This window comes from Vigna umbellata, chromosome 1 (assembly GCF_029865625.1).
Source record: "Vigna umbellata cultivar VRB3 chromosome 1, Vumbellata_1.0, whole genome shotgun sequence".
Classification (NCBI taxonomy): Eukaryota; Viridiplantae; Streptophyta; class Magnoliopsida; order Fabales; family Fabaceae; genus Vigna; species Vigna umbellata.
Window position 1 is genome coordinate 76,026,346 of NC_142165.1, and position 13,062 is coordinate 76,039,407.

The 13,062-nt window shown below is 30.2% G+C and overlaps 1 protein-coding gene across 1 annotated transcript; it reads left to right on the forward strand.

Annotated features, from left to right (window-relative positions):
- Positions 1-2,720: 2,720 nt before the first annotated feature.
- On the forward strand, positions 2,721-7,336 carry LOC124825778 (receptor-like protein EIX2). Its single transcript, XM_088104246.1, has 2 exons — positions 2,721-6,118; positions 7,139-7,336. Exon 1 carries the CDS (start codon positions 2,780-2,782, stop codon positions 6,071-6,073), a length of 3,294 nt encoding a protein of 1,097 aa, XP_087960372.1. The 5' UTR covers positions 2,721-2,779; the 3' UTR covers positions 6,074-6,118; positions 7,139-7,336.
- Positions 7,337-13,062: the final 5,726 nt, after the last annotated feature.

Genomic DNA, 13,062 nt, shown 5'->3' on the forward strand with positions numbered 1-13,062 from the left:
GGTTAACTTATTTGTTAGTATCCATGTTATATAACTTACTTTTCACTTGGACGATTACCGAAAATATTTGGAAGATGTGTGATGAATGAGCTAGAGTTTACACAGCCCATCGCAAGCTTTCAAGGAATCACTTTTACCAATTTAGATTACTTAATTTAAGTAATAAAGGTAAAATTATGTGAAAAAAATACGTGGATCCCAGTCATATGAACTCGTATGAATAATATAAAACTAAAAGTTTCAATAGCAAAATTTTCTTTTTTCTTGGTGTTTTAATCCAATTACGTGCATAAAGTCTATATGTCGCTAGATTTTGGTAGAGGTGGTTTGGAAGGCTGTCGGATAACAGAGCTTATGGCTGTTAACAAAGGTAGCATATCGCGGTAGGATATATATATATATATATATATATATATATATATATATATATATATATATATATATATATATATATAAGCTTTTTGGAGTGTATTTGGAGCATGATTGTGGGTAACAGATGAAAATATGTTCAACTAAACTTTATGCAACATAGCATTAATGATAGAAAGATTTATCTTACAAAAATCAACATCGTCAACATTTTTTACTTTAGACAACGTTAAACTAGGTCTCAGGTATGAAAGTGTTGTCTTTACAATGTGGCTTATTCACTTAAAAAACGTGACCAAAACTAAACTAAAAATATTAAGGTTTCGCAACCCCTCCTCACCCATTTGCGGGAAAAAGAAAAAAAATTCATATCCCGTAAAACTTGTTAAGACTTGACCTCTATCTCGACATCGTTTGCACTGTTCGGTCTTGTTGCATCTCCTCTCAACATTGTTTGGCCTCCTTCTCTCGCACCTACTCTCACTCTACATATTTGAATCTCAAGAATGGATTGCTTTTTGAAACAGCGCGTTATTGTTTTCGTCTCAACAAAGGTCTTGTTCTTGCATTTTGATCAAAGGTTAGTATATTAAATTATGTAATTTAGGGTTTTGCTTTTTTTTTGGTTAATTTGTTTGAAAATTCGGTTATATTGTTTTATTTCGTTACGTTTCCTTTTTGTGTTTATAATCTAGGATTTGTTTTCTATTTCCCTCCTTGAGTTTCAATCGATGCTAGCACTGAAATCTACATTTGAGCCGAGGATTTAAATTGTTGTCCCTGTTTATCGCAATCCTTGATTTTGTGAAAAATTGTGGACAAATGCAGCCAATGTCACCGATGAAGTCCCTAAAATGTTAACATTGGAGCTGCAATTTTTGTTTGTGAAGTACTTTGGGAAGAACAAAATATATTGCACTTCTTTTTCTGGTAGTTGGTATAGATGATTTTCTGAAGTTGAAAAACAATGAATTACTTGAATATGAAAGCTGAACTTGTAAGTATTACGAGGTTTCTTTTTTGTGTAATTTTCTAATTAAGTGATGTAAACTTTTAAACAATATCTAAATGACAAAAAATTTGGTCACCCATTGGAACTAAAATAAGTAATATTCGGTCCTTTATTTTGAAATCAAATCTATCAGAGTTCATAGTTCATGTTGCTCATTACATACTTCAGAACATAGGTGAAAAGAAAGTATTGAGAATTTCCACATCATCTACTCCAAAATTTAGTGTACAACTTATATATCTATTAGAAAATTCACTTAATTTCTCTGAAATTAACTTAAATAATTAGAATTAATATAAATCTAATGAATGGATGACTCATTTTCTACTGGCGATTATTTTCATCTACAGGAATATGGGTAATAAATTCTAAATTTTGTTTTATGAAAGATGATAAGGTCGTGTAATAATTACTTTCCAAAAGAAGTGTAAACATTAAAAGTTGTTTAGATATTCATAAAGCATTTTTGTTTTCTTCTTAAAGTTTTCATACCAACCTTTTTCATGTGTTGTACGCTCAGCTTTAAATTTCTCTATAACTTTTTCACTACTTTTTTTTTCTACTGCACGTTTTCTTGCCTTTTAATGATAAAAAAAATGACACGCATTACATGATTGTCTTTTTATTGTGAAGGGAAGACAAAACATGAATAACTGTGCATGTAAACTGTGTGGATAGATCACAATCCACCACTATTTTTAAATTCTTTTAACGGTTTAGAAAATTAAACGTGCAATCACATCAAATGATAATAAATTCTTTAGACTAGTTTTTTACTTTTTCTTTTATGATTGGTGTGTTAATTTTCCAAACCCATGTAAAACATATTGAACTATGAAGATTTCATTTTTGCTCTTTCGTTGTAGTAAAAAAATGGTTAAGAATAGCAAAATCAATAACTTAAACTTAGATTTTGTTTAAGCATTATTCTTTTTTATCCTTGAAATATAATCATATTTTATTGTAATTTAAAAAAAAAAATTGACTTCTGGTCTCTGTAATTTTAATTACTTTTTGCACCTTTCTTTTAGTCTCTATAAAGTTATTACGGATGAAAATAATAGAACTATATTTTAGAAATTATAAAATAACCATTAAAATGTTTTTTTATATCTTTTCACGAAGTGTTGTGCGTAATTTTCTAACTCTTGAAATGGATTCGTAGGGAGATTAATAACTTTTAAGTTACTTATATTTACTTTTTTTATTTAATAGTTTAGACGAAGTAGTGTCAAAAAAGATATAAAAAAAATAGACATATATACTATAATTACTCGTTTTCTATTGTCACTATATAATGCGATCCAACTTTCTAAACTTCAGAACTGAAAGAGAAAACTTGAATCAAAATTTTCTTATTTCGTGACTCTTCTCTTAGTTTAGATTATCAGCAAAATTATGATAAGTCCTTACTTTGTAACACTATTTCATCTGCTTTTATTGTATTCCTTTGGATTTTCAGTTGGATTCAAGGAATCACGTAAAAGTGGTGAAAGCAACTGCAGAGAGAATGAGAGACAAGCACTCCTCAACTTCAAACAAAGCCTCATTGATTATTATGGCAGACTGTCTACATGGACTGATCATCAAAATAATACAGATTGCTGCAATTGGGAAGGCATTCAATGCAACCATCAAACTGGTCATGTCATTCTACTTGATCTTCGTTGTCTGGATACACTATATTTAAGAGGTGCAATCAATCTCACTTCATTGATTCCCTTGCAATACATTCAACATCTAGACCTCAGCAATAATAATTTTTTGTTGACTCACATCCCACAAGCCATTGGCTCTTTCACCAACTTACGATATCTCAACCTCTCATTTTCTTTATTTAGTGGGAGGATTCCTTTCCAACTTGGAAATCTTTCACTACTAAGGTATCTAGACCTTCGAACAAATAATCTTGAGGGACCAGTTCCTTTTCAGATTGGGAATCTTAGACAGTTACAATATCTTCATCTTGGAGGGAATTTTCTATCAGGAGAAATCCCATTTCAACTTAGGAATCTCAAGCGGCTACAATATCTTAATCTTGCAAGTAAAACTCTTTCTGGAGCTATCCCTTTTCGGAATGGGAATCTTCCTCTGTTACAAACTCTTGGGCTAGGTGGTGATTTTTATATAGAAGCTGAGGATTCACAGTGGTTGTCTAATCTCCATTCTTTAAGAAGCCTTCACTTGAGCTCATTGCATAATCTCAGCTTCTCGCGCCAGTGGCTACAAGCTATCAGTGAGCTCATTCCAAACTTAGTAGAGTTGAGGCTTGTCGATTGTTCTCTTTCAGATACTAATATCAAAACTTTGTTTCGTTCTCATTCCAACTTTTCAACTTCTCTTGCTGTCCTTGATTTGTCTTATAATGTGCTAACTTCCTCAACATTTCAACGGTTATTCAATTTTAGCCTTCATCTACAAGAGCTTTATCTCACAGATAATGACATTGCCTTGTCATCTTTTCTTTATCCAAATTTTCCATCTCTTAATATCCTTGATCTCTCTAGAAATAATCTAACAGCATCAGTATTTGGAGATAATTTTAATGTTGGCTCCAAACTACGGGAGCTTCGTTTGGATAATTGCAGTCTTACAGATAAAAGTTTTCCTATTTCCTCTGCTTCCACAATTAATTCTTCATCTTCTCTTGTCATACTTGATCTCTCCTCAAATCTATTGAAATCATCTACTGTGTTTTACTGGATTCTGAATTGCACCACGAATCTTCAGATCCTTTACCTTGATGACAACCTGTTAGAAGGTCCCATTCCAGATGGATTGGGAAAAGTAATGAACTCTCTTGAAAGTTTCTCTGCCTTTGGAAATAGACTACAAGGCAAGATTCCGTCTTTCTTTGGGAACATGTGCAGATTGCAGACCTTATACCTCAGAAATAACAAGTTCAATGGGGAAATTTCTCATTTCTTTCAAAATTCTTCGTGGTGCAACAGACACGTATTTCAGACTTTGGATTTATCTTATAACCAAATTACTGGCAAGATACCTGAAAGCATTAGATTGTTATCCGAGTTGGAGGATTTATCCTTGGGGCGAAATTCTTTAGAGGGTGATGTCACTGAATCTCATCTTTCTAATTTTTCCAAATTAGAAACCTTATTCTTATCATTCAACACATTGTCTCTAAGATTTTCCTCTAGTTGGGTTCCTCCTTTTCAAGCAACAAGTTTGAGATTAGCATCTTGCAAGCTAGGTCCGAGTTTTCCTGGTTGGCTCCGGACACAGAATTCTTTAATGTCGCTAGATATATCTGATAATGAGCTTAGTGATTCTGTACAAGCATGGTTTTGGAAGAAATTGCAAAATTTGAGATGGTTAAACATGTCTCACAATAATCTCAATGGTGCAATTCCTGATATACCATTAAAGATTCCTTATGGACCATCTATAATTCTGAATTCAAATCAATTTGAGGGAGCACTTCCACCATTTTTGCTACAAGCTTCAGGGCTGTTACTCTCTCAAAATACAATTTCTGATTTGTATTCTTTTTTGTGTAACCAAGTCATTGCTCCGAATTTGGCAACTCTAGATTTATCAAACAATCACATAACGGCACAAATTCCTGATTGTTGGCAATCTTTACACCAGATACTATTTCTTGATTTGAGCGAGAATAAGTTGTCTGGGAATATTCCCATCTCCATGGGGAAACTTGTTAAATTAGAAGCGTTGGTTTTACGAAAGAATAATTTAACAGGTGAACTGCATTCCAGTTTGAAGAATTGCACTAATTTAATTATGCTGGATGTGAGTGAAAATAATTTGTCTGGTCGAATACCATCATGGATTGGAGAAAGTATGAAGCAATTGAGAATCTTGAACATGCAAGGGAATCACTTCTCTGAAAATTTTCCAATTCAACTTTGTTATTTAAGGCGTATTCAATTGTTGAATCTCTCCAGGAATAAATTATCAAAAGCAATTCCAACCTGCTTAAAGAATTTTACAGCCATGTCTGAAAAGAGCATCAACATAACTGAAACTCAAAGCCTTATATATAGGTACAATATTACTAATACGGAAATCTACGGTTACTTCGCATCTTTTAACTACAGGCTTGACATAACGTTGGTGTGGAAAGGTGTGGAACATGTGTTCAGAGATCCCCAATATAGTCTGATGAGTATTGATCTCTCAAGCAATAATTTCACAGGTGAAATACCAAAAGAGGTTGTGTGTTTGGTTGGGATTGTTTCTTTAAATTTATCAAGAAACAATCTGAGCGGAGAAATTCCTTCTGAGATTGGAAATTTAAGTTCACTTGAATCCCTTGACTTGTCCATAAATCATTTGCATGGGAGAATTCCTTCTTCTCTTTCTCAACTTGATTTCTTAGGAAAATTAGACTTGTCATACAACTATCTTTCTGGAAGAATTCCATTGGGAAGACATTTGCAGACCTTTGAAGCCTCTAGTTTTGAAGGAAATATTGATCTTTGTGGTGAACAACTCAACAAAAGTTGTCCTGGAGACTATTCAACCGCAAAACCAGAAGCAGCAACAGAAAAGGAGGGAGATGATTCTGATTTCTATGAAGCATTATACATGAGCATGGGCCTAGGATTCTTCGTAGGATTTTGGGGCTTAATAGGGCCAATTCTAATTTGGAAAGCTTGGAGAATTGCTTACCTAAGGTTCTTGAACAGATTGACAACTGAGATACAGCTATGATGAATACGCAAAATTTCTGCCAATGGCTCAAAGCTTGGGTAGCAGGTATGTTTTGGTGAATATGCGTAAGTATATCTCATTGTTATTGCCATAATTATAATGTAATGTGAGAGGAAAAAAAGAGTGGATACTTTGCTGTTAACAAGTTTAATCTTGTTTTATAATTCACTTAAGAAAGTTATGTAGATGAAATCATGCAACATGTTTAATTCAGTTGTTTGATTTATAAGTAAAAAACCAAATTACTAACATAAATTGATGAAAGAAAAATCAGGAGGATTTTGTAAGAAATTTAAGGATTTGGAAAAAGTTTTCCAATGAAGATTCGTAATATATATTATTTTCTCTTTTCTTTTAAGAAAACTTCCTTCTTGGAAATCGTTATTTTCATATCTTCTTGCAATGTTGATTTTTACTGACCAATTCATCCTCGATTCATAAATAAATGTATATTTCAAACTTGAATGCACACTACTCGACTAAATCATTGACCATGATGATAGCAGTAAACATTTATAGCAATGAACATTATGCAAAATAGGATTTGTAAGAATGGTAATTAAGAAGAATAAAGATTGAATATGTTTTTAGTTCTTAAAATTTGATTTGAAATTGAAATTCATTTTTATTGGAAACTTTAATATATTTTGGTTTCACTTTAAGAATAAATAGATATATTCCTTTTAATTCAATAGGTTAACTTTTTTAAATACCAAATGTTTTTCATGCTCACATTTAAATTGTTTACATGGTTTCACATTCTTATTTCAATGTCACTTAGAAAACATGTTTTGACATGTCAAAAAAATTAAATAATTGAATGAAAATGACTATAATCATACACTTTTAAAATTTGAGAGCCAAAAATGTATTAAAGTTTCAAATAAAAATATATTTCAATTTTGCATTAAAATTTAGAAATTAAAAATATATTTAACCCTTAACAATAAAGTTTAAATTTATGTAACAATAACAAATTTATCATTTATTAAAAGAAACATGATAAATTACTCTCGTGTATTTTATTATTAATTTATATGAATCAATTTTATTTAACTTTTGCAGGTGGCCAATTGTTGACATTTTTCTTGTGTTCCTTTTTCAAATTTGAAGCAAGGGACTCTTTACTAGAACTTCTGTCAATTGTGGTTTAAATGTTTTTTCATAATGTGTTGCAAAAGGTTGTTCTTCAAATGAAACACGTTTATTCATTTGATAATGATGTATCTTTTGACTTCAAATATGCTTGTAATTTTTAACTTTTATTTTACGATTAATTTCTTTTATTAGGAAATTTATTTGTGGTAAAATATATTTGTAGAGATGGAATTAGGTCTTAAATTCAAAAGTTACAAACAAAATTTTGTAAAATTAAATGAAATTTAAATTTTACTAAGTAGTAAAAAAAATATTAACAATCACGTTATAGTATATTTATCACAATTTGAGAAAAAGATTTCAACTGATTGAGGGATATAGCACCTGGAAAACTCAGGACCAACTTCTCCTTTCCTGGCCTCCTTATGGGCGTCCTTCTCAGCTCGCATCATTGGTTATGATGTTTTAAATTTTTTGCATGATGTAGAGATATGTATTAAATGTACAATAACATGAATAGAAGATGAAAGACTTATTTTATAGAAAAAAAACATTTAAATTAAACAGAGAATAAAATGTATTTCTAGTTTTTAGGTTATAGTTGTATACTTTTTTTTTAACAATCAGGTCACACGTTTGAGAGGACAAGAGATGGATAGTCTATCATAATTTTATATAAGTAAGTTTCTTATTTACAATTATTAGTTATCTTTTTTTCATCTTTTCTCTTAGTGTGGAAGCTTTATATTCCATCTTCCTCGATTAATTAAGGAGTATCCAATTTATTATTCTTAGTCTTTAATTTTTATAATTTTTCTTTTAATTTTAGTTACACACATTTTTGTTCCTTTTTATTGTTTTGGTTTGGTGTGAAATCTATTACATCTTGGAGATATTTTCTCTCTTATCAGAACAACTTTATCTAGTTATATTTAAATGATATATGTAAATTAAATATTTGTTACGTTCTATATTTAAATATTTAGCGACGTTGGTTTTCTTAAGTTGGTTTTCTTAACGATTTTTCTAATCGCGAGTAATGCACTTTTTGGAGGTTAAAATCGTTGAAAACGAAAAAATTAATCCCGAATAAAATTATAAATTTTTATAGTGCTTGAAGATACTTTCTCTCTTATTAGAACAACTATGTTTAAATGATGTATGTAAATTGAATATTTTTTATGTCTTATATTTAAATATTTCTACTCCTTTTTTTATTGTTTATTTTTTTAATGTTTAACTCTCAATTTATGTATCTAATAGCATAAACCCTTCATTTACTAGGAATATATATAAAATATTTATCTTCTTTTATTCTTCTATTTTTAAGTTGTTTCATTTAAAGAACTCTTTTTATTTTGCTAAAATAATTTTTCATTATCTTCTAACAGTTCTATTAATTTGATATCTCAAAAATTTTCTTAGATTTCTAAAATATTTTTTATCTTATCATACCCTTAATACACATTTGTTTTTTGTTTGTGCAATTTGATTGAATGTTGTATCAAATTGTTTCTAAGACACACATTTGATTATTTTTTATTCTTTTTAATATTTTTATTTGTTGTTTATTTAATCATGTAAAACATTTTTTGACATTTTTTATATTATTATATTTTTTAACAAATTATCATAAGTGTTATTCTATTATATATATATATATATATATATATATATATATTAAAAAATTATTTACTAATATAACAATTTGATGTTAATGTCATGAATCTTATTTATCACTGTCTCAAAATATATTGAAGTTTCAAATATGAAAGATTTATGTTAAATTTTAATTATTATTAGTTTAACTTTTATTATTTGTGTGACTTAATTGAAACGGTGTATTATAATTTTCATTAGTTTATAAAAAAAAGATTTCATTAAAATTTAAACTATTGGAGTCAAAAGACAATTAAAATATTTTTAAATTTGAATATTTGTTTTATTTTTTTAATTTTTAAAAAAATATTTTTAATTTTATCAACTTTATTTAATTAAGATTTACAAATTTAATAAACATTTTAGTTCTCACAAAATCTCTTTTAAAACTTTAAACTGAAATATAATTTTTTTCTAAATATTTAATATTGAAAAAACAAGAATATGTCTTTTTTTCATAGTAAGTATTTAATAACATTAGATTTTCTTTACAAGAGTTTTTTATTATTTTGTAAATTAATTATTAATAATAAAACAATAAAAAGACAGGTGAGATACATATACAAGTATATAGTCGTTATCTAATAAGAATGGATAAACAAACACAACCGGTAAAATTGATTTACTAATTTTAACCAAAAGTCTTATAGTATGTCAATATTGTCTTATAGAATGGATAATCTATTCAACAAATTTTTTTATGTCTTGCTTTGTTATTTATTTTCCCAAAATTTTATTTAATATTCGACTAAAGCTTTAAAACCAGATTTATTTAGATATGGCAAGTTTAAATTAAATATAATTTATAAAATTAAATATAAATTATTTTTATAATTTTATGGTAAATAGTTTTTATTTATTTTGTAGAAAATCTTTTAATTTAAAAAATGGTTAAGTTAAAGAAAAGGAAAATAAAAAATATTAATTTAAAAAAAATCACTTAAAGAATAAAACTGAAAAAATAATTATTTTAATCTAAAGATGATCCAAAAATAGTTATTTAACACAATTTTGAAAAAAAAAACAGAATTCTAACTCTGAATTTGCAGTAAAACTATGAATTAAACACTAAAAATAACCCAAACAAATGTAAATGTGCTAGAAAAACTTGAACATTATTTCAAACTTAACAATCCGCTGAATAAAATTTGACCATTGCAGGAAAGATTTGCCAAGCGTAGGAACTGAGGAAATTGAAGAGAGAGAGCATCCCAAAAAGTAGCTCTAGGCGCTGAGCGGATCAAGCAATCAAATGAAGGTTACTTGCTTGGAATATATATCTTTAGGTATATGCTGTTTGCAACTCTTGTTTTAGTTTATGTTTATTGCTTCAAAGCAAACAAACTTGATGCTCTTTGTTATAAGTGTTATATATTCTTAATGCAAGAATCAAATGTTATCAATTAAGGAATTTATTAATTTTTGTTAAATTCTTGGATGACCAAGATTAAAAAGTTTCCTTGGCTCATTATCATGGAACATGATAAACTGTGTGTATAATAAGTACATGTATGAGCAAGTAACTCACTGATACTAATGTTTTCATTTTTTGCATGATGTAGAGATATGTATGAAATGTACAATAACATGAATTGAAGATGAATGACTTATTTTATAGAAAACAACATTTAAATTAAACAGAGAATAAAAGGTATTTCTGAAAATAATTACAAATAGGCTTAAAACATTTAATTACTTACAACACTTCATCTTAGTAAAATTATAAACTCTCAATATTCTCTCTAGTTTTTAGGTTATACTTGTATACTTTTTTTAACAATCAGGTAACACGTTTGAGAGGACAAGAGATAGATAGTCTATCATAATTTCATATAAGTAAGTTTCTTATTTACAATTAGTTATCTTTTTTTCATCTTTTCTCTTAGTGTGGAATCTTTATATTCCATCTTGCTCAATTAATTAAGGAGTATCCAATTTATTATTCTTAGTCTTTAATTTTATAATTTTTCTTTTAATTTTAGTTACACACTTTTTTGTTCTTTTTTATTGTTTTGGTTTGGTGTGAAATCAATTACATCTTGGAGATACTTTCTCTCTTATAAGAACAACTTTATCTAGTTATATTCAAATCATATATGTAAATTAAATATTTGTTACGTCCTATATTTAAATATTTCTACTACTTTTTTTATTGTTTATTTTTTTAATGTTTAACTCTCAATTTATGTATCTAATAGCATAAACCCTTCACTTACTGGCACTAGTGCAGAACGGACTTTAGACGTCTGTTCTTTGGGTCTTTTGACGTTCGACGTTCCCCCGACGTCTTTGTGGGTGACGTCTATGTAGACGTCCGTTGTGTTAGGCCGGACGTCTATATAGACGTCCATTGTGTCAGGTCGGACGTCTATATAGACGTCCGTTGTGTCAGGCCGGACGTCTATATAGACGTCCGCTGTGAACCCTCGGACGTCCATATAGACGTCTGGTGCCTCGCCTCCGGACGTCTACTTGGCTGAATTGTTAGTGGTAGGGACTGGGGTTGGACGTCCGTTTGTGCACTGCCGGACGTCTATAGACGTCTGACTGTGCACTAATCGACGTCTACTGGGCGTTTTTTCTTAAAAAATTGATTTATTTTTTCAACAAAAACCACACCTGAAGAGCAGAAAAATATTCCAGAACAATTTTGCAATAATATAAATATGCGTTTCATATAAACAAAGTTCTACTTAATGTGGAGTTCAATCCACTACCAAAACTATCAACATAAAACTTAAACTAAAACTAAACAATGTTCAACAAGAAATAAAACTATTCCTCACTCCATCTTTGCAGAAGATAAGCGGTCCACTCCTGCCTTATCTGTTTAATTGTGTTCTCTAGAATAGGCGATGTACTCTTGAAGCGCTGTAAAATTCAAGAAAGATTCATTATGGTTTCATATATGTTGAAGATGAATTTGATTTGTAATGTATTGAAGGTATACATCATTACCTCATTTCAGTCATCTGTAATGACAGCTCGAATGATGGTCTTAATGACAGCTCGTAAAATCATCAGTTCAAGTGTTTTAACTCTCACAAGGTTAGGCCCTACCCATTCAAAAAAATTAATTTTCATAATTTGCTCAGACACGTGCATTGAAGTCTACATCATAAAATTGATAAGATTTCTGCAGCATTTCGCATTGGTCTCCGAAATACACAAAATGAGAGTAGTCAACGATGACCATAATCAAATATGCATCCGGAGAACAACACAAGTACTGAACCGAAATTTTATCAATCTTATCCATAAACTCCAATTGACATGTTATTGCAAATTATGAAAATTAATTTTCTCAAACTGTCCAATCGGACAATTCAAAATTTAGCACAAACGATTAAAAGATTAATCGTTTGTGTTAAATTTCAAACGGGAACTAAGTGTCACTCAATGATTTGATACTTATAATAACACAACTAATACATGCATATTCAAAAGCCAATAAAACATGCACACTTTAGAGTAAAAAACATGCATACACAAAACCGAATTACATGCATACATAAATTTTTCAACCAACAAGCTAACCTGAAAAGTAGATTCGAAATGAAAGGGAGGGAAATCGAGGAGGGAACGACCTAAAACGTAGCCCAAAAATAGTCAAAGAAGTCGCCCAAGAACACGCAAGAGACTACAAAAAAACGGACCAAAAACGATTTTTAATCGGTTCAAATCAAAGGTATTTCATCACAGAGCAATGTAATCGGATTGAAAGTCAATTTAAACGGTCCAAAAGAGAGAAAACGCACCTGGAAAATCAATGGCGCAGACAGTGTTCGTGGGGGGAAGACGATGAATAGTGAGCGTAACTACTCGCGGGTTCGCATTTCCAATATTAATACTGTTAGACGTCTGGTACTCTGGGGCCCCGACGTCTATAATATTATAGACGTCCCATTCATCATTAATTTGACGTCTTTGGGGATTTAAAATTGATATTGGCGAGTGGTTTTAGACGTCCGTAGTGGTGGGTACGGACGTCTATAATATTATAGACGTCCGTGGGAGGGGGGCAATCGTCTACTAGGCTGAACAACTGAACATTTCAACTCCCCATGTCAGCCCCTTGAACATCCGTCCTGGGAGGGCGCGGACGTCTATAATATTATAGACGTCCGTAGGAGGGGGACGGACGTCTACTAGGCTGAACAACTGAACGTTTCAACTCCCCATGTCAGCCCCTTGAACGTCCGTCCTGGGAGGACGCGGACGTCTATAATATT